This window comes from Aptenodytes forsteri, unplaced genomic scaffold, assembly GCF_000699145.1.
Source record: "Aptenodytes forsteri isolate BGI_AS27 unplaced genomic scaffold, ASM69914v1 Scaffold142, whole genome shotgun sequence".
Lineage (NCBI taxonomy): Eukaryota > Metazoa > Chordata > Aves > Sphenisciformes > Spheniscidae > Aptenodytes > Aptenodytes forsteri.
Window position 1 is genome coordinate 4,094,105 of NW_008794598.1, and position 22,623 is coordinate 4,116,727.

General features: G+C 50.7%; 1 protein-coding gene across 2 annotated transcripts; it reads left to right on the plus strand.

Moving 5' to 3' along the window:
- The first annotated feature begins 183 nt into the window (after positions 1-183).
- Positions 184-22,370, plus strand: LOC103893624 (gastricsin). Of its 2 annotated transcripts, XM_019470370.1 has the most exons (16): positions 184-272; positions 641-766; positions 2,191-2,325; positions 2,532-2,620; positions 3,165-3,351; positions 5,509-5,670; positions 6,258-6,415; positions 7,230-8,149; positions 18,649-18,802; positions 19,298-19,415; positions 20,175-20,293; positions 20,678-20,877; positions 21,031-21,153; positions 21,382-21,526; positions 21,781-21,879; positions 22,041-22,370. In XM_019470370.1, exons 4-16 carry the CDS (start codon positions 2,555-2,557, stop codon positions 22,191-22,193), a joined length of 2,604 nt encoding a protein of 867 aa, XP_019325915.1. In that variant the 5' UTR covers positions 184-272; positions 641-766; positions 2,191-2,325; positions 2,532-2,554; the 3' UTR covers positions 22,194-22,370. The 2 variants fall into 2 exon arrangements, with proteins under 2 accessions (XP_019325915.1, XP_009271090.1); XM_009272815.2 differs by lacking the exons at positions 184-272; positions 641-766; positions 2,191-2,325; ... (3 more) ...; positions 6,258-6,415; positions 7,230-8,149 and adding an exon at positions 18,269-18,324 and having other exon boundaries at positions 21,778-21,879.
- Positions 22,371-22,623: the final 253 nt, after the last annotated feature.

The window sequence follows — 22,623 nt, forward strand, 5'->3', positions numbered from 1 at the left end:
GCAGGGCCGTGCACCCGGTGGGTGCCGGGGTGCCCTGGTCCTTTGGGATTCGGTGGACCCTCTTCTGCAGCGCCAGGTTTAGGAGAATCACTTGGAGGAGCGCGGAGGCATGAAGGGTACGGACAGAGCCTCTGTGGGAGCAGAGGGTTTGGGAGGAGAGCGAACGACCCGGCTGCGAGAGCGCGCGGAGGCATGAAGGGTACGGACAGAGCCTCTGTGGGAGCAGAGGGTTTGGGAGGAGAGCGAACGACCCGGCTGCGAGAGCGGGAGAGGTGAGCTGTGGTCTGGAGGCTGGGCCAAGGAGGGCTGCGAAGGCTTTGAGGAGGATTTAGGTTTGGGTCCTGGGAGGTGGGGAGGCTGGAGGGGAGGCTGGGGCTGCTGGTCTTAGGAGGCACGTGCTCTTGCTCGCAGGGCAGCGTATCGTACTGTTAGAGTGTTTGGTTCAACTAGTTAAGGCTATGAACTCGCAAACAGCCGTCGGAAAGGTGGTGTCGAAAGCGCCGAGCAAGAGACGGGAGTCTTGAGAGTCTCAGTGTCTGCGTGAAAGGGATGCTGCTAAAATATTGAAGGGCGAGGAGTAGCGGGAAGCGCCGAGGCAGTGTTCAGGGATCTCGCAATGTTTTTTCTCTCGTTTGTTCAGTTCTGACCATAATAACTGTTCAGGATAGGCGACAGCACTCCAGCCTAACCTCCTCGCAGGTTAGACGGACGCGGGTGGAGGGAGCACCAGGGGGAGAGAGGAATAAAGAAGAAAGAGGGGGCAAAGGTAACGTGTTCTACAAGGTTTTTTTTTTTTACTGAGGGAATTGATGAGATGGGAGTGGGAGAGCAGAGACAGTAGAGGACAAGGCCCCTAGTGACCAGATTAGATGAAGCAGAGAGGGATCTGTTGCTAAATTATTGATCAAAGCCTGTAAGGTCAGCGGGGAGTAAATCCATACTGAGTCTAGAAAAACAAATAGGATGGCTTGAGCAGGATGCGGTGTTGAACAGGGAGCGTGTGGTGTTATTACTGTTAGGGGTGACAGGTATGTGCAAGAGGGCAGGTGGCAGCCGGCTTGATTTGTGCCCGAGCTCCTCCAGCTTGCTCAAAAGGAAGCGTTCCTCTTCTGGGGGACTTTGCAGGGTTAGGACGTGGTGGGGAGTTCTTCAGGGGCCAAAGCTAAGGCGTGGGCTTGCAGTGGAAGGTAATTTAGGTTCTGTTTTGATGTAAAAAATGAAATGGCACCCCTTGGTCAGCTCACTGCCGGCTCTTCCCCCTCCCTCCGCACCGCTCTGCGCTGCGGGGGAGCCTGAGGGCAGCTGTGCAACGTGGTTTTGCACGGAGGTGCAACTCTGTGATTCATTGTTTAATTTGGAGCGACTGGTGAGGCAGATTCTGGCATGGTAGAGCGCGAGGTTTCCAATAGCCTTTTCATTTTATTTACTGCTCTCGTGCCAGGCTGGTTATCCATATGGCTTTATTCTCTCACGCCTCAGATGGAGAGATCGTTAGCTGTTCTCGCCAAATAAAACATGGCACCTTCTCGTGTTATCTGCTGCTGAATCCCCTGCCCTAGAGTGGATGTGGAGTCCTTTAAGTTGGCATCAAAGATAGCAGTATTTCTCACTGCTAGTGCATGCACCTCCTGCCTGCTTGATACTTGCGCTTGCTGACTGATGTCAAATAGCGGAGCTTTTATGTTTTCCGGCATTTGTTACTTTTCATAGTCCACAGTAGAGCACCTGTTGTGTTCATGTGCTTTTAGGGCTTCTGGTTCTCTGACCCTTAAGGACCTTCCACCGAGTGAGGGTGTCTTCACATTCCTAAGCAGCAGATGCGTGTGATTCCTCGTACCCTCACCGCTCTCAACCATTCAGTGTTACTGTTGTGTTTTATTTGCACTACAGTAGCTCTGATAAACCCCACTCCTGTGTAGGATCCCAAGGCCAAGAAGTAAAATATCTCCTATTTTTAGGGTTTTTTTTTTTTAGCTGTAGACTGTATATTTTTTCAGAAATTACAGGAGTGGTCTGTGCAAAATTATTTTCTATATTCTTATAAATGCAGAAAGTTAGTTAAAAAAAAAAAAAGCACCTGCCTTCCTTGTGATATTTGAAGGGAACTTCAGTCACAACCCCCCACCCCACCCCCTGCTTTTTAATCTTCTCGGGGGTTTTTAATTCGTTTAATTGTATTCTCCTTGTCAGGTGGAAGATGGGACAGTTTCCCTTGTGTTTTAGGTGACTCTGACACCTGGTTACCATGAAGTCCCGAAGGAGATAGAGGGACAGTGGTGGGAATTTCTTCTCACTCCTCCAAAAAAATCCAACAATTGCCTAATGGTAAGAAAGCTGTTATTTTTAATTAGCCTTATATTGTATGGCGTCCATTAATCGAGGAACACATTGAAGAGTTTGAGATCCAAACCCACTGGGCCACGTGCAGGGGGATCGAGAAGGAGAGAGGCTGTAAACGCTGAGTGTTTGGAGAGGGTGGGAGGAGTTGGTTCGAAAACATGATTGTCCTCTGTTTTGCGCCCTCTCCCCAGGGATTACCTCTTATGCTGACGTCATGGGGAGCTGCTGCAGTTGTCTGTGCAGAGACAGCATCCCAGACAACCATCCCACCAAATTTAAGGTAAGTATTGCACCTTCATCCCCACCAGAGAGTCTGTGACAGCACCGGCTACTGGCAAAGCCCAGCATGGGTTGGACTCCAGGCTTGAAAGGAAGGAAAACCTCTGCTCTTGCAGAGAAGTCTTCCGCTTGGTAAGATTTGCAAATATGTTACTGTTTTGGTTTGTTGGGTTGTGGGTTTTTTTTTCTTTTTCCTTTCCTTAAGCAACCTCTGCTGCAAATACGTTTGTATTTGCAGAAGAAATTGCCTCTGCACTGAGATTCAGCCTGAGCAAGGAAATGGGGAACTGGAGAGAAACCTTTTATTGCTCAGGGCTGTGTTCCAGTGCCTGTGCTGAGACACATCAGCCGAACTGCCAAGCGCACAGTCTCCAGGGCTGCCGGCTTGGCGCCTTCTGCCAGCAGTGAATTGATGCTCTCAGCTGAGAAAAAGGCATCTCAGTAAATGAAGGGGGAATCCATGGGAATTACAGTGTCTTCGCGGGTGGGCTTTTTTTGACACCGATGCACTGAGTTTCCTGATGTGAGCTCTGTGGCCTCTGCAGGTAACAAACGTGGACGATGAAGGTAACGAGCTGGGATCTGGGATTATGGAGCTGACACAGACGGAGCTCATCTTGCACACTCACAAGCGAGATGCTGTCAGGTGGCCCTACCTCTGCTTGCGCCGCTATGGCTATGACTCCAACCTCTTCTCCTTCGAGAGCGGTCGTCGCTGCCAGACGGGGCAGGGTGAGTGGGGAGGTTCCTGGAGGAAGGAACTGCTGAGGTTTCTGTTCCCAGGCAGCCAGAGCGAGCCGATGCTTGTGTCTTCCCAAATTCCTGCATCTAATGAATCAACAGGTTCTTTTGCAGCCTCTGTTCCCCCGGAATACCAGAGTGTGCAAGCACATACAGTTAATAGTCCTGATTGAAACACTAATGAGAACAACATCATGGCTCAGGACCTGGGCATAAATCTAATGGTCTCATTTTGCTAGTGCACCGACGCTCGTGAGGTAATTGGTGAAGCAGGCTTGAGCCTTGGACGGGGCGTATTTAACGTCAGAGAAGGATGTTAGTTATGCTGTCAGCTCTGAGCTTCGGTACGGAACGATGCACAGCTGTGGTAGGAGGGGTTGCTGGACTTCTTTCCTTAGGAGCTAGAAAGTGCTTTTTGCAAGACTGAAGCTTTGTTAAGCGCTTTTTAACTCCGGGGATACAGCTTAAGGGCATCACCTGCACCTTTTTGCAGGTCCCTCTCAGGGTTTGCTTATTCCACAGAGCTGCCAAACGCACGTCAGTAGCAATAGTTGTTTGAGCACATTTCACGTTTCTCGGTGCCTTCGGTCTGCCTTGGTTAGCGCTCGTTCTACTTAATGCTTTGCATTTTGTGTCTGGCAGCACTCTGTAACGTAGAGGGAAAGGAGTTTTACATTTTACTGGCTTTATGCATGGGGATGCTGTGCATAGGGAAGGGAAGTGAGTCACCCGGGAGTACATGCCAAGTCATCAGCAATGCTGGGGATAGACTCCAGTTTTACAATGGTGTCTGTTAGTTCCTTTACCAGTCTGTCTCTCTTGCTTCTAAAGAGCTGAACATTTTCTTGGCATCTGCATCCCCGGGGGGGGGAAAAAGAAGTTTGTTTCCTCATTCTATTAATGTGTTTGTAAACTCCTTCTTCTCCAAAAGGACTCCACGTGACTGTTCAGTGTCTGTGTAAAGCACTGCGCAAATCTGTAGTGCCGTATGCTCTTTTTTAATATTTATGTAAGTGGGGTTTTCCTCTCTGGGAGTCGTGTGCTTATCGGTTGCCAGCGATGGGAATTGCTTATCTTCGGTTCCTGTTTTTTGCGGGATGCAGCGATTAGAATTCTACCCTGTGTGTGTTTTGTTTTTTATTTAGGTCCAGGTAGTGGGGATAAAGCAGGGCCATTTGCTCTTCGCATATTACAAAATTTTTTTCGCCTTTTGCGGGATGCAGCGATTAGAATTCTGCCCTGCGTGTGTTTTGTTTTTTATTTAGGTCCAGGTAGTGGGGATAAAGCAGGGCCATTTGCTCTTCGCATATTACAAAATTTTTAGCAGACACATAGTTACTCGTCAGTCTTAAAGCAGACAGAAATGAGAGGGATGGCTTTGTGTTTTGACGAGTTTTCTCCCTTCCTTGTAGGATTTTTTTTTTTTGCTTAGTTAGTTTTATTTGGAGGACTCCTTCCCGATGCTGCTCCCTGCCTTATATAAGGCAGATATAGCTATTTTTTTGGCCAGAATTTTTAAAACCGTATTCTTTGGGGTAGCAGCCGTTGTTGCCATGCCGTTCTCGTTGCTATGGCTTTTGTGCGTGTGTGTGCGTGCCAGCTTGGGATTGGTTAGCTCTGCACACACCAGCTCTGGTTTGGGCTGCTCGTTTGGGGAGACACTGTTTAATTCCATACGTTTTTGAAATACGACGTTCTTGTCCTTCCCTCACGTGCACGCTCCACAGGGCCCAGTTCAGCTTCAAGTAGTCACTGGATAGACTTTCCCCTGGTAATGAGAACTGGACTGGGTACCAAGTGAGTTAAAATAGAAGATTAGAGATGAAACGAGACCGGTTAGCCTGTCCCTTTCACACCTCTGCTTGCGTGGGATTGATCGCCTTAAGATAACTGGGGTGCTCGCTATTTTTCTTGTAATAATGCACCGTTTGATCAGACGGCAGTCATGGCATTGTATTTCTGTTGATGCAATAACCCACCGAGTTGTTGGTTGTTTTCCTCTGGCTGTGGGTTGCAGGGGTTGATTGTGTTAAACACAGCGAAAGAAATCAGAATTGCCTGTTCATTTAGAGCCGGGAATTACATAAACTCTTGTTAAAGCAGGATCGCTTTCTTGCTTTTCTGACCCTTCTCTTCGTTACTGTGCAGGGATTTTTGCCTTCAAGTGTTCCAGAGCAGAGGAGATCTTTAATCTGCTTCAGGACCTGATGCAGTGTAACAGTATCAACGTAGTGGAAGAGCCTGTTGTCATCACGAGGAACAGTCACCCCACGGAGCGGGAGCTCTCCCGGACCCCCCAGGCACCCAACAGTAAGGCTCCTTCAGTGTCCGGGGAGAAGAGGGGGGGAACACAGAGACGTGGGTGATGTCTGCAATTGCTCATGTGAAACTGCCCTCTGCAGCCCACGGATCTCTCCCGTGCGCTGCCTCGCCATTGACCCGTATCTATGTCCACGTGTGCCCCACGCAGCGTGTTTATTTAAAGGCCCCGCTTGTCTGCGATGTGGTATTGTGTTTCCAAGGAAACAGCAACAAAAAGCCCTTCAAATAGTCAACCGAGTTGTCGCCCTCCAGTTGGTTTTCATCTGGACCGCTGCCACGTGGCCTTTTTTTAAGTAGCACCTACAAGGATCAGGTGGTTCCTAGAGGAAACCACACCTGGAAGAATTTGGATTTGCTCGAGTCCTGTCTCCATTAGGAGTGACTTAAATAGATTTAAACAGGAGGGCCTAGCCCTTGTATTTATACTAGGTACTTCACGGTAGAGATCTTCCCCAGAGAGGCTGATTCTGACTTACAGGGTGCAGTTAAGAGGCCAGCTGACTGTGAAAATGAAGTCAACTCTATTTTATACCAAACCAATGCTCTAATGCTTCTCTGTCTCGATTCTCTCCCAGGTCTGGGGTACACTGTCCCAGGATTTCCCAATGGATTTCACAGCTTCCCTGGAGAAACCCTATCATACTCCGCAGCCCGCCACCCCTCCGTGAGCAGCCTGAGGCATTCCTCTGTGGGTGAAGACTCTACTCATGCCCTTATTGGGCCTGATGAGCAGGTAAACCTGGATGTCCTAAATTCTGCTGTTTGCAAGCAATGAACAAGCAGCTTGTTTTGCTAGCAGTCCTGTGCAATTCTGAGTTTCTCTTACTCCAGCAAAGCTCGGGGGATCTTCCTACCTTGTCATCCTTTTTTTCCTCTTTTGCTTCATTTTGCTCTTGGAGACTGCTGCTCTCTGACACTTCACTAGAGCAGGCACTCTGTCAAGGCCGACTGAGTTGGCTTCCTTGATCCACTAGTGTTTCCGTGGCAATTATTTAACAGCAGCACTTAGCTTGTGAGTCCAAGTCATACTGCCCTATCTGTCAGCTATTACTGCAACCCCTAAACTGATGTGCAGATGCATACCCAAGTCCAGGCTATTTTTATTTTTATTTTTGATGTTCAGCTCTTTGTTCTCAGTTTTAGAATTCAAGATTCTTCCCTACAAAATCCAGCTTGTCTCAACCATTATCAGAGAAGCCTAGGTAGGTGTTGAGTGCTGCAATATCGCCAGTGTAAGCCACTCAAGGAACTATTTTGCAGGTGGCTTTGCTTTTTGTTCTGTGCCATATGCATTGAGCGTGAAATAGATGATGTGTATCTTCTGCAGTTGGACTCTTTTTGTCTCTCCTTCAAGCCCACAAATCCAGAAATGGCTTTTGCGTTTGGCTTCCCAAAGTATTTTCAACTTCTGAAATTCTTTCATTTCCTCCTGCTTCATCAGCCACCGAAGAATTTTCCATTCCTGTTGGTTTCTCAGCTGCTGACAGCTGCTTTGCTCTTGTCTCTTCTCTTCTCCTTTCACTGTCCCTCTGCTTCTCTCCTTGCAGTCCCACACCTACGTCAACACGGCCAATGGTGATCAGGACCTGAGGGGCCGACATTGTATGCACTCCTTGCCTGAAGTCCACCCTCCTTTCCCCCATAGGAACCACAGCTGCTCCCTCGAAGACCGCAATCCCCAGGTCTTTCTGCAGCCAGGGGAGGTTAAGTTCGTGTTAGGTCCCACATCCAACTACAGACGCGTCTGTCGGCACCACCGGGAGTGCAGGACGCACTTCTGCCCCCCCAACAACAACAACGAGTGTGAGGAGGAGTGCCCTTCACCCCAGTGCGTCTACGAGAACGTCAACGGCTTGCTGCCCTCCAGCACCTCCTCTCTCTGTCGAGGCGGGCGCTTGAAACTCACCCGGGAGGACGCGGGATTACCCGGCTGCTCCCATCGCAGAACGGCGTTCCTGCACTATGAGAACTTGCCGTCGCTGCCCCCGGTGTGGGAGTGCCAGCCGCTCCGGCGGGGCGAGGAGGACGCGGGCGCCAGGGACGTGCTGACGCCTTCCCCCAGCGGCTACTCCGAGGCTGGTGAAGAAGATCCCCTGCAGAACTACATGAACTCGGAGAACACGGCGCTGCACGGGGGCAGCGGCCAGCGGCGCAGCGGCTTCCTGCCAAAGCCTCGTCGCGGCTGCGTGCCCAGCGTCTTCAGCTTCGACTTCCCCCGGCCCTGTCCAGAGCAGCCGCGGCAACTCAACTACATCCAGGTGGAGCTGGAGGCTGAGCCGCGCAAGGGACATCAGAACCCACCGGTCCCCCGTGTCCCACCTCCTGCCACCCACGAAGCCCGCCGGACGGACTCCTACGCGGTCATTGACCTAAAAAAGACAGCGGCCATGTCCAGTTTGCAAAGGGCCCTGCCGAGAGATGATGGGACTTCGCGGAAAACTCGACATAACAGCACTGACCTGCCTCTGTAAGGGGGAACGCCAAGTGCAAGCACTGTGTCGTGGCTTCGGTACCTGCCCTTCAGTGTATTGCCCGGTGTGACTTCCATTCGCCATTGCCTTCTGCTTCCCTGTTTACCCCATTACCTGGTGTTACGGGATGGCTCCTGCAGCTGATGTTAAGGCTAGTCTGTCTGTCCGTCTTCCCCTCTCTGTGTAGTTCGTTTTTAAAGCCTTGTGGGATATTTGACGACGCTGTTTGAAGGTTAAGTTTCTGGTGAGAGGGGCAGAAGGTGTCAGCCATAGTACCGTCACTGTGTGGATACAGCCTCGAATCGGGTTAGCTCTCCTGATTGCCTGGCAGCTCCGTGAGCGGTGCCAACAGCCTGGCTGCAGAGGCAGGGCAGGAGCGTGGTGGAGGCCTGTTTCCAAAAGCGAGTTGCTTTAGGAGCTCCACTGCAAATCAAGCCCGTTTCCCGTGGATTTCATGCCTTGCGACTCCAGGCGAGCTCTGCAGCCGGGCTGCTCCAAAGTCAGGTTTTGCCTTGGGGTTTCGCTGATCCCTGATGACTTGGGAACTCATGCTGCGGTCTTTTCCCCCTCAACTCGCTCCTTTCTCCTATTTTCTTGAAGCTCGTAGAAGCTTTTTGTACTTCTGTCCCTTTCTCAGATTCGATTTAAATTGGGCAACTCTAGAAATTAACGGAGGAGGACAGACAGCCATGGGCGCAGACACTGTGATCACATAAACCTGATTTCCTGAAGAGACCCTGCTTTAAAAGAGGAGGGGAAGACCGCAACTGTGAGATTTGAGGTTTGGTGTAGAAAACTTCAATTGTACCGTACCCTGTTTTGATTTTTAAGGGTTCTTTTTGGTGGCTGTTCAGAAGTGTTGTTGATTTATTTATTTGTTTACTTATTTATTTATTAAATGTTCATTTTTGCATCCCAGTGGTAGTTGCCAAAACCGGTGCCGATACGAAACACATACTCGCTGTGGCTCACTCCTGTCTGGGGGACAGATCTCGGAAGAGGTTGGTGGCTTTGCTGAGCTGCAGCTGGGGAAAAGAGCAGCTGTGAATCAAAAATTTTTTTAACTGGGACTGACTGTCACAGGGTGGGTGGGAAATGGTACGGGAGACGTGGGAGTGCCAGCAGAGCTGCCGGGCAGCCGAGCTTGGAGTTGTGTCGAAGTCGTTGCCTACACCCACGTGCCTGACTGGGTCCATGAGGAATATTTGATCGGTGTTTTGAGTGAATGTGCAGTTTGTTTCCTACAACTATGGAGTTGGAAGGGCTAAATTTCAGCGCTCGGGTAAATTTGTGGCCTTTGATGTGGATTTTTCTCTTGACACCAGGGCTGAGTCTAAGCTGAGCTGTCAGGCCTCTGTGTGAGGTCCTGTGTAGGGTCTCTGCTCCTCTCCTGTCGCAGGATGTTCCACCACCCGGCTCCGCATGGTGACACGCTGCAGCTTAATCTCTCCCCGGATTACTCTTTGCCATTATAAGCTGTTTCAATCAGACAGAAGTGCTCTGGGTTACTCCGGGGTCCCACCTTTCTGCTGTCTGTATTCTTCATCTTCCTCCCTGGGATAGGAGTTGAGAGATCCAGTGTTCTGCGAGGTGTCCCGTTGCCAAACCTTGCTGTGTTCTCCTTGTCCCTAACGTTTTCCGATGTCGAAGTCAGTGAGCCTCCGGTGTGAAAGAAGAGAACCCGATCGTCCAGCTGCAACCTGCTTCTGAGGTCCAGAAACTTGATTTCCAGATTTTTGAAGTTCAGCCTTTTTGGTTTTGGTGCTGCAATGTCATATTGAAATGTGACCCTTTTGGGAGCGGGGACACGTGCCATGCAGTCCAGAAAAAGTGATAAAAGTGTGAGTAATGCCATGCTTGTGTCGGCAGAACATGGATTTCTTGGCTTGCTGTTGCACTATAAATTCAAAGTGCACCACATGCTTAAAATCACTGTTTTTGCCTTTTTTTTGGAAGTCCTTGTGCTTGTCTTCCATTCTTTTCTCCACCCCAACCCTTGTGTGATCTATAACTGAAAGGAAACCCAAGTAATATATTTTTGTATGTATACCAAATGACTTTATTTGAAGGAAGAAAAAAAAAAAGATAAGTAATGTATCCCCCTAAATCTAGCTTTCATTTTAGGGAAGTGAGAGAAGAAATTGGTTTTTTATTTATATATATATTAAAAAAAGTTAACTGCGTTAAGCTTTAAATAAACTATTTAAATAAAGAGTTTATAAGCTGTAAGTGTCACCCTCTGGGACAGCACTAGCAAGTCCCACATGGCAGCACAGGGCAGTGCTCTGGGAGCCTCTCTATGAACCTGCCTTTCCGCCGCCTGAGCTGAGAAATGCAAAATACTTATTCCCCTCTTCCCCTCAGAAAGGGAGAAAAGGCTGAAATGTTTTACACTTAGATGGGGGAAGAGGTGAGGGCCCTTTCCCACCCGCACGGGAGGTTTGCAGGTTGGTTAAATGCAAGGGAAGATGCTGTTGGGTGGCAGCTTGTGTCTTGGGAGAAAGCAGGTGAGGCCTGGGGAGGGCTGCGTGGGTGCTCCCTGCGGCCACCGGCCTGGCTCCGTGTCTCCGACGGGTGGGATGAGGCTGGTGTGAGGGTCTGTAGATAGTGTGAGCTCCAGGGGTCAGGGAAAGCCACGCCGGTGCTGGTGGTTCCTCAGAAAGGCTGGGCTCCCAGCCAGCCCCGGCTGCAATCCCGTTTAGGTGGCTCTAAATTAGCTTTGTTTTGGGAAAGCTGGCTTTGATCTTTTGAACTGCTGACTTTCGTGTCTTCCAGACGAACTGGGTTGTCCGACTTGTGCCTCCCTTTCCTCGCTGGCGAATCTGATGCTCCCCTACCTCCCAAGGACACTGAAAGCAGTAGTGACGAGGAGACCGCTGTGCAATAGCTGTGTGCGCACGCAGCAGATACGTTATCGCTGTTCCCTGAGGGCATCCCTTGTCCCGTTTATAGTGGAGGATGCTGCACCTATTCAAAGAGGGAGAAGAAGAATTTCCTTGACCTTAAAGATGAGAAAACGTAGAGCTGATGCTGGCTGCATCTGCTGCTTTCTCAGTGCACAGGGATTTGGCGGGTGCCTTGCTGCACCGTCCTCTGCTTTACGTCCCGTTGTGTCCTGCCTGGTGGCCGTGGGTCGGGGAGCAGCACTGCTGGCTCAGCAGGCTTCGCTCGCGTGGTATTGTAAGCTCCCCAGAAAGCTTCGGGAATGAAAAGCCGGTCACAGCTCGCTGTTTGCAGTGGGTTTGTTTAATGTTTAAGCAATTAAATGGGGAACACCGTGCAGGCAGCCAGGAACCAGTTGTCATTTATGGCTTTCAGGGTGCACATTGGGTCCGTGTCCCAGTGATTTTCTTGCTTTTTTTTGCTTTTCTGGGAAACTTCACAAGAGCAATGTCCGCATTAAGTATCCAGGACCCTTTGAGAACTTCTTAATATTCAATTTTGCAGGTGGTGTGAAAGTGCAAGGAAAGACCGGAGTCGTGTTTGAACGCTGAGGCGGTAGTTCTTGGGGCACCGGGAGCAGAAATGTCACTATTTTGGATTTCTCCCTGTGTTAGAGCCCGAGCGGCGCTCGCCAGTGTCGCAGCTTCCTCTAGTGGCCACGCTTGAAATGGTTTCGGAGGAGAAACCAGTATCGGGTTGAAAGATGAGGACATCTGAGCTGGCATTTTCTCATTCCTTCAGTTCTTTGATTTAGGTGATGGGCAGGAGGGATCCCTTCTGATAACCCTCTGGAGTCTTTCCTTGTTACCGTTTTCTTTTGGTTGAAAATTATGTTTATGCAATATGTTGTATCTCTATGGCACTTTGTAAAGATGGATCTTAGAGATTTTGCTTTGAGCCTTACATGCAAGTTTGCTGGACTTTCCCAATGGATACGTACTAATATGCACGTGCATGCTTACTCGGATGGGGAACTAAACTAGGGATACCCAATGACTCCTCCTGTCCCTTCAACCATGGAATATCCTCCGCAGCGAAGATCGCCTCCGTAGAGCGGAATACCTCACCCTTGGTGGCTGCATCCATAAATCTCATTTTGAGTTTGAGGGATTCATCCAGGGCTCTGTGCATCCAGCTGATGCCGCGTAGCTGACCAGGAGGAAACGAATGAGCACGTGTACATCTGAAACCTGCTCTGGACCTGAAGCTGAGCTGAAGCTGTGAGATCTCTTACTCTCCCAAGCTTGCTTCTGCAAGGCAGATGGTTCGTCTCGATGTTTTTGTCTGTGAATTGGTAACTTGGCAAAAGGAGCTGTGTTCAGTCGGCTGTTGCGTTTGCTGAGACTTTCTTTGGTTCTGAAGAAAAGGCAGCAAAATGAAGCTATCCTGGGTAACGGCGAAGGCCTGGCAGCATGAGCTTAGCTGTTGGTTTCTGTACTTCGCTGCGGAGCAGGTTTGTGTAGCCCCCGCTGGGGACTGTATTGCATCTTCGCTGGTCTCCTTCCTCTGCTTGTGAGATTGAAGTTCAAGGGATGACTTGGTAAGAAGCCGTGTGCTGTGCAGAGAGAATTTGACTGTCTTAACCTTTTTAAGTGGTTCTTGTTTGAGTTTTGAGTTAATCAATCAGACTTCTTCCCCTGATGCTTCTTCCCCAGTGAATGCATAAATAGATCTTTTACCCTTCCCTTTCCTAAGAACCCGTTGGTAGGAATATAGCTTCTCCTGGTGCTCAGTTGTCTTTTATCATGGGAGGGTTCTGGTTTTTGATTTGTTTTTCCTTTTGACCCATTTTATGTGCCTGCTTTTCGCCCAGGGAAGGAGGTTGGAATATCTGTGAGCTGTACCTGCCTTACAGGGAGAGGATGACAAAGGAGAGGCTGGATTGTGAGGGTTAAAGGATCAGTATTTCTGCAAAGAGACTCGAATGTGTTAGTTATTACTGAAGTATTGTTATTTTTATTACCTAAGCCATGCTGTTCACTGGGAGAAAAACCAAACCAGCTGTCCGTTCTCTCGGCCACTTTCTCCCGAAGTCTTTCCTCTGTCCCTCCGTGTGATGCTGCTCAGCCCTCTCGGGTGGTATCTTGACTGTGAAGTATCATTAACAAATGATCGTTAATGAACACATTGCTTAAATTCAGCTTCTGGGAGGGCTGCCACCGGCCTGTCTGGGAAGTTTGTCTTTCCCCCAAACTTGGCTCGTCTTGAAATGCCGCGCACAGGTAGCAGAACAGGTTTAGATTCCTGTTACCGAACAGGACCAAAGGTGAATACATTAGTGGAAATCCTGAGAGCTTTGAAGTTGGCAATTACAAGCCAGGGTATGGAAAAGGCTAATTGTAAAGAAGGGATCTAATTTGTTTTTCTTCCATAAGTGAATGTGATTTTACAGTTGAAAGGCCCAGGTGCATCTGTGTTATCTCAAGCTCTCCCCCCGTGCGATTCTCCTTGTTGTTACTCGTACTGGTGTCTTTGATACTGAACATTTCTGATGCGGCAGAAAAACAAAGGTGCTTCGGGGCTCTGGCCACCGGGGATTCAGTTGCTCTGACCAGAGGGGTTGATCTTGCTGTGTAATTGCTTCTTCAGGTTATTTCTATGGATATCCATCCCGTCCCTCTTTATATCTCATCCGGGTGTAACCTTACAGGTGAAGAACAGCAGCAGTGCTATGTGACCTGAGGAGTGCTCATGTCTTACATTAACGTGCACTACGAATGTATACAGAATAAATGGAATATGATGATTATCCGGTGGTCCTGTCTTTTGTGTGTGGTGCAAAGAGACAACCGTCACGTTTCAAAGTGAACTTTACTTTTTATTTAAAATGGAAAGCCAGGCCAACAATAACCAGTTGCCCTCACGCAATTCAAGCTGGACTTCTCGCAACCTTTGTTTTCCAGGTCTCCGTCCCCTGAAGGAATAATGTCTGTGTCCTTATGTATTCTACCTGGAGCAATGGTTGCTGTCTCCCACCTGGCTAGTCTCACTGCGATAGGCTTAAAAAATAAATGAAGAGAAACCTGTATGCAGGGACGGTCACCTTTCCCTCTCTGTTGGCTGGTGACCCCTGGGGGTATCTTTGCAGGACAATTCCACGTGCTGCTTGTTCGAGCTGGAAGCTGAACTCGCAGAAATGTTTGGATGAGGCTCTCTGGCCCGTGTGATACAGGAGCTGAGGCTCTGAAACCACCGACTCTTTCACGGTGACTCTCTTTGGGGCAGAGCCATCGCTGACAGTCGGTCAGGAGGGTGTAGACCAGATTTCCATTGAGCTGAGCATCAGGAGGAAATCGTGAAGTTGCCTTGGGAATTGATGTGCTATGAGTGTAGGTTGAACACAGCAAGAATATTCGTGGTCTCTGGAGTGCCTACCCTTTAAGACGTGCTGTTTCCACCATGGGTAATTTAAGCTAATAGTTTGGAGTGGTGGAATTTGGGGGCTGGTGGGAGTGAGGTGCTTTTGCCAACGTTGAACAAGATGTGGCTTCACTCTTCCTGGCTGTGCTGTTCTGTTCTAGGCACGGGGGCCTTTCCATGGGTTCTCTGCCATTGCTCTGTGCAAAGAGTTGATTTGCTTGTTTTTCCAAGCTCTGCAGCAAATGAGAGCTAATTGTGCGGTAACATGCGCGGTTTAATTCCTTGGCTTATAGAATTCCCCCTGAAAACTCTCCCCCAGCAGGAATCGATTTAAGAACAGCTAATAGGGCCATCTGTGCCTTCCTAAGTGAGCGTGCCTTCATGCGCGGAGTCTTTCCAACCCAAACCCATGTGTGTGTTTCCTTCAGGGTCGTTCCATGACTTTCTGCAATGCTGGAGGTAAGAACTGGAAGGGGAACGGAGGAAATAACACAACTGACGATAAACCCGTGTTATTCTTTCCATCCCAGGAAAACACAATGAAACATTTTTCATTTCTCTTTCTAGGAAGACCTCGATAGCCCTATCAAAAAGAAGTTGAAAATAGCTTGAAAATAGCATGGCATTTGCCACTGGTATTTGACTTGGAGTTTTCAGGATAGTCCTTAGCACTGTGGGAAAATCTCTTGTGACGGGTGCGTTTCTAAACTTCAGGTACGTGAGCGGACGCTGATGCAGGGAGGGGGGGACCGTTTTGGGGTGTATAAGGAGGTGATGTAGAGCTCCAGCGTCAGCTTGGGGTCTGGGACTGAGCAGGGTGACTGGAGGTCACCCTTTGGAAACTGCCCACAAGAGGAGATCATCATGAAGTGGCTGATCCTTGCCCTGGTTTGGGAATTTAAATGTTAGACCTAGAGCCTAGCTGTTTATTTCAGGAGCCGTTCTCATGGTTGCGTAGGAAAGGAGGAATATTAATTTTAATGTGGATGGAAGCTGTTCATCTGTGTTTTGGAAATAAAACACTAAAACCAGCTCGTGCAGCACTGAGTAAAGGATACGTGTGCTTGTCCGCAGTTCATAAACACAGCTGCTTCGGTCGTACCCATGCCATTGCAGCTCCCACCAACAGCTTGTCTTGGTTGGAGAACCCAAGCCAGGGAGCAATTGTGCTCCAGGCAAAGTGAATATAGCTATTTTAAATTAATCACATCGAGCAAGACTGTTTAAATTATCAAGGGGGAGAGCATTAACTCGGGTGGGATTCAGCACCTTCAGGAAGGGTTTTAGCTGACATGGTGCTTGCGACAGCGAGAGGCTTTAATGACCAGGGGAAGCTCCTGGCAGTCCCATATTCATGTTTATTAAGTTCTAAGCTACCGTTTGTTGAGGTAAATAGCAAAAGCTTGTGTCTGGGGCAGAGGCGGAGGAACCGGGGTGGTAAATTATCCCGGAGTTGGGACCAGTCACTTCTCTGGTTTTGCCACAGGTAGAGCAGAGCCTAGAGCAGACTAGGAAATTCAGGGTGACGGCAATGTTTTTGAAAAGGTGTCTGTCCCCTGATGGCTCTGGGAGTAGTGTCTGCAGGCAGAAGAGGTCTTTGGGTCATGGGGGAGGCTGGATCCCACTTTAAAGCCCATTTCTAATCCTGCAAAACGCTCTGTCGAGAGCTACCGGCTTTCGGGAGCCGGTGCCCACCTCTGCAGTGGCTGTTGGTTTAATAAGATTTGTTGGCTCATGTTGAAAGTGCTTAAGCCCTCCGGATGGCCGGGACAGCTGCTGCTCACGGCTCATCTCGTTTGCTGGTTTTGCCCCGCCGCAGTGTCCCGGGAGAGGTGGCGGAGTTGGCCATGGGGTGCAAAGGGGATCCGTACTCATCTGGGAGAGACGGGGTTCCCTGGGCTGGAGCTGTTTGCGCGTGGGCTGGGCCATTGCACCAACACAGAAAAGAAACTGAAAGCAGAGGAGGAGAAATGCCCAGGGCTTGGCCCCAAGGAGAAGTCCTGCCTTGGAGCGGCGTGGGTACATGCTGTTGGCCGAGTCCTGCTGCGCGCAGGGACACGGGACCTCTGATGTTAGAAACTGTAAACCCTTGATTCCCGTTAGGCTAAATGCCTCGGCAAACAAATGCTGTCTTAACTTTGGGTCAAGAAGTGCCAAAAGTAGAATGTGTTTGTGTGTGCTGTAGAGGGCACCTTACGCCTTTGTCTTTTGGCAAGGCTGAGTCCCCCTGGGGACCTGCAGATAACACTCGGTATATTAACGTTTTGATAACAGCTCTTTGCTTTCAGCCAGAATTTGCTTTTTATCCAATCTTAATAAGTTGATCTTTCTATCAATCCTGCTAGCAAACAAGATAATTGCTTTATTATAGTCTCAATATCCAGCAAAGGACACACACTCCCCGGTGCTCCTGAGGGAATAAAATCTGTGCAGAGCGTTGACACGGGATGAGCGCAGCGATAGTGACGCCGGGCTATCGGCGGATGATGGAGAGCGCGATTTCCCCACTGTGAAGAGCCAGGCTGCTCGGAGCGGGGATGCAAGCCGGGCCAGAGGAGGTCTAGAAAATATTTAGGTTATAACTGAAAACATTTTGGTACATTTGCTAGAAAATGTTTAGGTTACAAGGAAAAATGTTTTGGTCTGTTTGCTAGAAAATATTTAGGTTATGACCAAAACCATTTTGGTCCGTTCGCTAGAAAATATTTAGGTCATAACTGAAAACATTTTGGTCTGTTTGGGTGTTTGTTGGCAGTTTGGGAGGTCTGTGTTTGTGGTTTGTTTTTTGTTTTTTTTTTTTTCCAGAGAAAAAAAAGCAAACAAGGAATTTCCTGACTTTCTGGGCTGGTGCGAGGACTCAGTGGGTGAAGCTGCGGCTCGGCCAGCCCCGAGGCCTTCCTCCACGTTAAACCTCCCCATGCAGGGAGGCACAGCACCTGCCTTTTAACACAGGATGGAAAGGGAATCAGTTGTTCCACAAAATTAAAATTAAAAAAATTAAAAAAAAAGGAAAAATATGTGATTTCTGTCCAAAATAGTATGAGAGCAGAAGCAGCGTTGAGGTGTACAAGATAGGGAAACCAGCCGTACCTGGAGGAGAGGATGGCGAAGGACTGGGAGGCTGATGAAGTGGTGGAGAAGAACAGACCGGACGAAGAAGGGGAGAAGGACGGACCAGAAGGCGCTGGGAACCACCTACGAGGATGCAGGAGAAGAAACCTTGTGGGCTCAGTGAGGCCCTGGGACAGGGGGGAGCAGAGCAGCCGGCTCCAGCTCTTTGCGCCGTGCCCTGGAAAAACCTCCATGCCAGCAGCCATCCCTCCTCCACGCCAGAAGGTCCCCGTGGGCGGGCGGCTGGGCTGGCCGGGCGGAAGAACGGCAGACAAAAGTCTGACGTGTTTCCATCCTGCACCAAGAGCCGCGAGCGCCTTTGATTTGGGAAAAGGTTTGAACAGGTTTTGGCAAACACAGATAACGCCTCACCACGGTGACGTTTGGGTCGCTCCCCTCTTTGCTGCGATAAGAGCTGGCCTCTTATCGGATGGTAACGCTTTGATTTTGCTGTGGAAGATGTGTGTTGCTCTGTTCTCACCTGAGCGCCTCGCTAAGGACACAAACTCCTCAAAATCCTCGTGGCCCAAAATACAATGAAACCCTTGAAGCTGGGGGTGCGCGTGGTGGTAATGGAAAATGGAGGTCAGCAGATAAGGGGGGGTTATTGCTTCCCGGTATAAAACCAGGGAGTCCGGGCAGCTCAACCCATCTGCTGCGGTCTCTGAGGTGTGTGGGGACCGGTGGGCAACTCCTGCACCATGAAGTGGCTCATCCTGGCCCTGGTGGGTCTCCAGCTCTCAGAGGGGCTGGTGAGGTGGGTGTCCTGCAGCAGCTGCTGCAGCAGGAGGAGGGTAGGTAACAGAGACCTGCACGGTCTGCGCTGCGTCCCCAAGGATGCCAACCGAGTCTAACCGGGCGTGACTCTGGCCTCCTGCATCTCCACAGACCATCATGGTCCTGGTCCAGGCTGCGTCCCTCACCGGGAGGGCAGCCCCTGGGGAGGTACAAGGCAGCCGAGCGGAGGGCTCCCATCGTGGCAGGGTTCAAAGGAGCCCAGAGAACTGATCATTGGAAAATGCCCAAATCTTCTCCTGATTTCCTGCTGTATTTTGTGGTTTGTTTTTTTTTCTCTGTGCAGAATCAAACTGAAGAAAGCCAAGTCTATACGGGAGAAAATGAGGGAGGCCGGAGTGCTGGAGGACTTCCTGAAGAAAATTAAATATGATCCAGTTAAGAAATACCGTTTCAGTGAGGACTACGTCATGTATGAGCCGACAACCAACCATCTGGATGTGAGTACCCCAGGTTCCCCTCTCGCTGCCTGTCCGTGCACCACGCTCCCCTTTCCCTCTGCCTTCCCCGCTGCCAGAGTGATCTGTTCACCCCTGAGCCTCCAGGAGTGAGAGAGTGCTTTTTTTCCCCACTCTTTTTTAAGCTTTTATTTTAGACTTTAGAAAAGTTTTCCCCCAGCAATGAAAAGCGATGCTTTTCTACGTGTAACAAAAGGCGTAACAAAATAAATATTTAATATTACATCTTTTGGGAGAAAAAACAGGGTGAGAGTTCAGTCCGTTCCTGCCTACTTGCCTACTTTGTTATTTGCAAGAGTGAGCCGCAGGGTGAGAGTTCAGTCCATTCCTGCCTACTTTGTTATTTGCAAGAGTGAGCCTGGCATTCCCCGGCACCCTGCAAAGCGCTGGGATGCCGGTGCAGGGCTGGGAGGCGGTGAAAGCCTGGTCTGTCCCTGACCCTGTGGCCAACGGAGATACCCCGTCTCTCGTCTGCAGTCCTCCTACTTCGGGGAGATCAGCATCGGGACCCCCCCGCAAAACTTCTTGGTGCTCTTCGACACCGGCTCCTCCAACCTGTGGGTGCCCTCCGCCTACTGCCAGACGCCGGCGTGCTGTGAGTACCGCAGCCGCGTGGCACAGAGCTCCCCCAGCAGCACAGCATAGTCCGATCACATGGGGGAAATCGCGATGCCGGACCGAAAATGATGCCGGCACGCTGCTCTGGGATAGCTGCTCCCTGGTACCAGCTGGTGCCTTCCTTGGGAAATACGGAGCCCTCTGCCCTTATGTGCCTGGCTAATAAAGACGGCCAAATCACTGTGGCTATCGTGGGTGTCCCCGGAGCGCAGAAATCACAGTGGTTGTGCCTGACCTTAGGGACATGCTTAGGGACATGGTTTAGTGGGTGGTGGTGTTGGGTCGACGGTTGGACTCGATGATCTTAGAGGTCTTTTCCAACCTCAATGATTCTATGATTCTATGACCTTTCGTGGCTGGGCGGAGGGAAGAGCAAAGCTACGAATCGTGGAGCTGATGTCCTGCTCCCCGGCAGAGCTCAGCCAATGTAACTCGCTGCCGGTGGGAGAGCGGTGGGGATTTAACTGCTGATGGCTTTGCTCACGCTGGGTAGCTGATCTGGTTGTGATCACAACAGCTGTTCCCTTGAGAGGGATGCAGGCAAAACCGGGATGCAAACCCTGCCTTAGAGATGACCGCGAGGCGGAGGAACAGCCCGTTCTGCTCTTCACGACTTGCTCTTTGCCAGGGAAGCCGCTTTCCCAGGCATTATCCCGGCAGAGCGACCGGTGGTGAAATCCCACCGGGGCCAGGCGAGCGTGTGCCCAGGAGCTTTGTCCTCTCCTCTCTCAAGCAGTCAACCACGCAAAGTTCAAGCCCAGTGAGTCCTCCACCTTCACCTACAACGGCCAGTCCTACGCCATCTCCTACGGCAGCGGCGCGCTCACGGTGGTACTGGGCTACGACACGCTGAGGGTGAGTGCACCCCGCGCCCTCCTTGTCTTCCTGGGCACTGTGTCCCCAGCACCAGCTCCCAGCATCGGCTCCTCCGATGGAAGGAGCCTGGGGGACAGCCTAAGGGCAGATCTCATGTCTTGTGTAGCCAAGACTTGGGCAAACCAGGGCCTGAGATGGGTAGAACTAATATAAAGTGGTTATTGCCACCGTCAGTTACCCAGCTGGGTTTTTACCTTGTTTTAACCCAATTCCTGCTAATTTTCCCAGCTGCCTGGTGATGTTTTCACCAGCTATGGCCTTGCAGTGTGCTCTTTGGGCTTTCAGACCATCAGTCATCCCACCTGATAGCTGCTCAGGTTTGCCTAAGCACGCCGGCTGACCTGGCGTCCCCTTCCCCTCCAGATCCAGGGCATCACGGTCACAAATCAGGAGTTCGGGCTCAGCAGGAACGAGCCAACCCAGCCTTTCTACTACGCCGATTTTGATGGGATCCTGGGAATGGCCTACCCCTCGCTGGTGGTGGGAGGGGTGCCCACCGCGCTGCAGGGCATGCTGCAGCAGAACCAGCTCTCCCAGCCCATCTTCAGCTTCTACTTCTCTCGGTAAAAATCTGCTGGAGCCCTCTGCACGTCCGATGTGCACTGGTGTCCCTCTGCCTGTCCTCGTGCAGGTTCCTTGTGAATTTGTCCCTCGCTAGCCCACGCATATCGCACCAATTTGCTAATCTCTGCTGCTGTAACTCTGTGTTTTTGCAGCCAACCCACCTACAGCTACGGGGGAGAGCTCATTCTCGGCGGAGTTGACACTCAGCTCTTCCATGGGGACATTATGTGGGCACCGGTGACCCAGAAGCTTTACTGGCAGGTTGCGCTTAATGAGTGAGTTGTGTTTGTACCTGATGGGCGTGATCCACCCGGGGAAGCTCATGCAACGAGGGTGGTACAGCTGTCCTCCAGATGAAGCTGCAGCTATTGCGGCAGGTGTGGGCTCGAGGCAGGGGTTAGGCACTGCGTTTCAGAGCATCCCAGACTTAGAGATCCAGTCAAGACACGTTTAGTTGCCAGTGGGTGCTTAAAATGATGTCCTTCTCCCTGTTCTCCTCCCAGGTTTGCTATCGGACAGTCAGCGACCGGCTGGTGCAGCCAGGGCTGCCAGGCCATCGTGGACACGGGGACGTTCCTGCTGACGGTGCCCCAGGAATACGTGGGCAGCTTCCTTCAGGCCCTGGGTGCCCAGCTGACCAGCTATGGTGTAAGTGCAGGGGATGGTTTGGAGGTGCGCACAGAGCAGCGGTGAGGCTTGCAAGTGAGCCAGAAGCCATGGGCTTGACCAGATCCTGCAAAACTCACGTGGCATCTAGGGAACATGGTGCTGCAGGCATGTCAGGGAGGTGATGTGGCACTTCCAGGGGATAAAGTGTGTGTTACCCCCACATAGCGGGGTATCTCTCCTCTCACAGTCGGTGCTGTTCCAGCCATAACCTCCTCTTCACCCTCTCTCAGCAGTATGCAGTTGACTGCAATGAGATCCAGAACATGCCCACCATCACCTTCGTCATCAACAGAGCTCAGCTCCCACTCTACCCTTCTGCCTACGTCTTGAACGTATGTATTAGCTGAGCAGCTTCATCCTGCTGAGTCCTTGAGGGCTGGGAAAGGAGCTGGTGCTTCCTGACAAGTAGCGATGCTCTCCCTCCCTGCAGCCCAGCTGGCAGGGTCCTGCTGCTTGTTGGAGGCTCTGAACCCCCGTTATTCCCCCCTTACAGAAAAACGGCTACTGCACTCTTGGGATTGAGGCCACCTACCTGCCTTCCCAGAACGGGCAGCCGCTCTGGATCTTGGGTGACGTCTTCCTCAAGGAGTATTACACTGTCTTTGACATGGCCAACAACCGTGTTGGCTTCGCCCCGTCAGCGTAGAGGAGTGGAGCAGTGAAATCCAGCCCCTCTCCTGGCCGAACACACCTCAGCCAGCATTGCTGGAGGTGGGGTTCCATGGGGTTCCTGTGGACCTTTATGTTCCTCTACGTGCCTGCATGGCTCCCTGTCCCTCCGGGATTTCTGTGTAAGTGTGTTCTCACTTGCAAATAAACCCCAATATCCCAAATCGTCTCTGACCTTCCGAGTTTGTTGAGTGATGACTGAGCGCAGACTGACGGGTTGCGTGTCTCAGCCGCTCTTTCTCTAGCGAGGTAAACGCCGTGATAAACTCCTAGGCAGATTTCCTCAGAGTCAGCACGGGGAAAGCGGTGGGGAAGCTGTCCCTGGGCTGCTTCAAATCTAAAGTCGATGTATTTATGTTTCTTGCAAAGGGGTATGACATGCTATCGACTCCTAATGACTGTGGGAC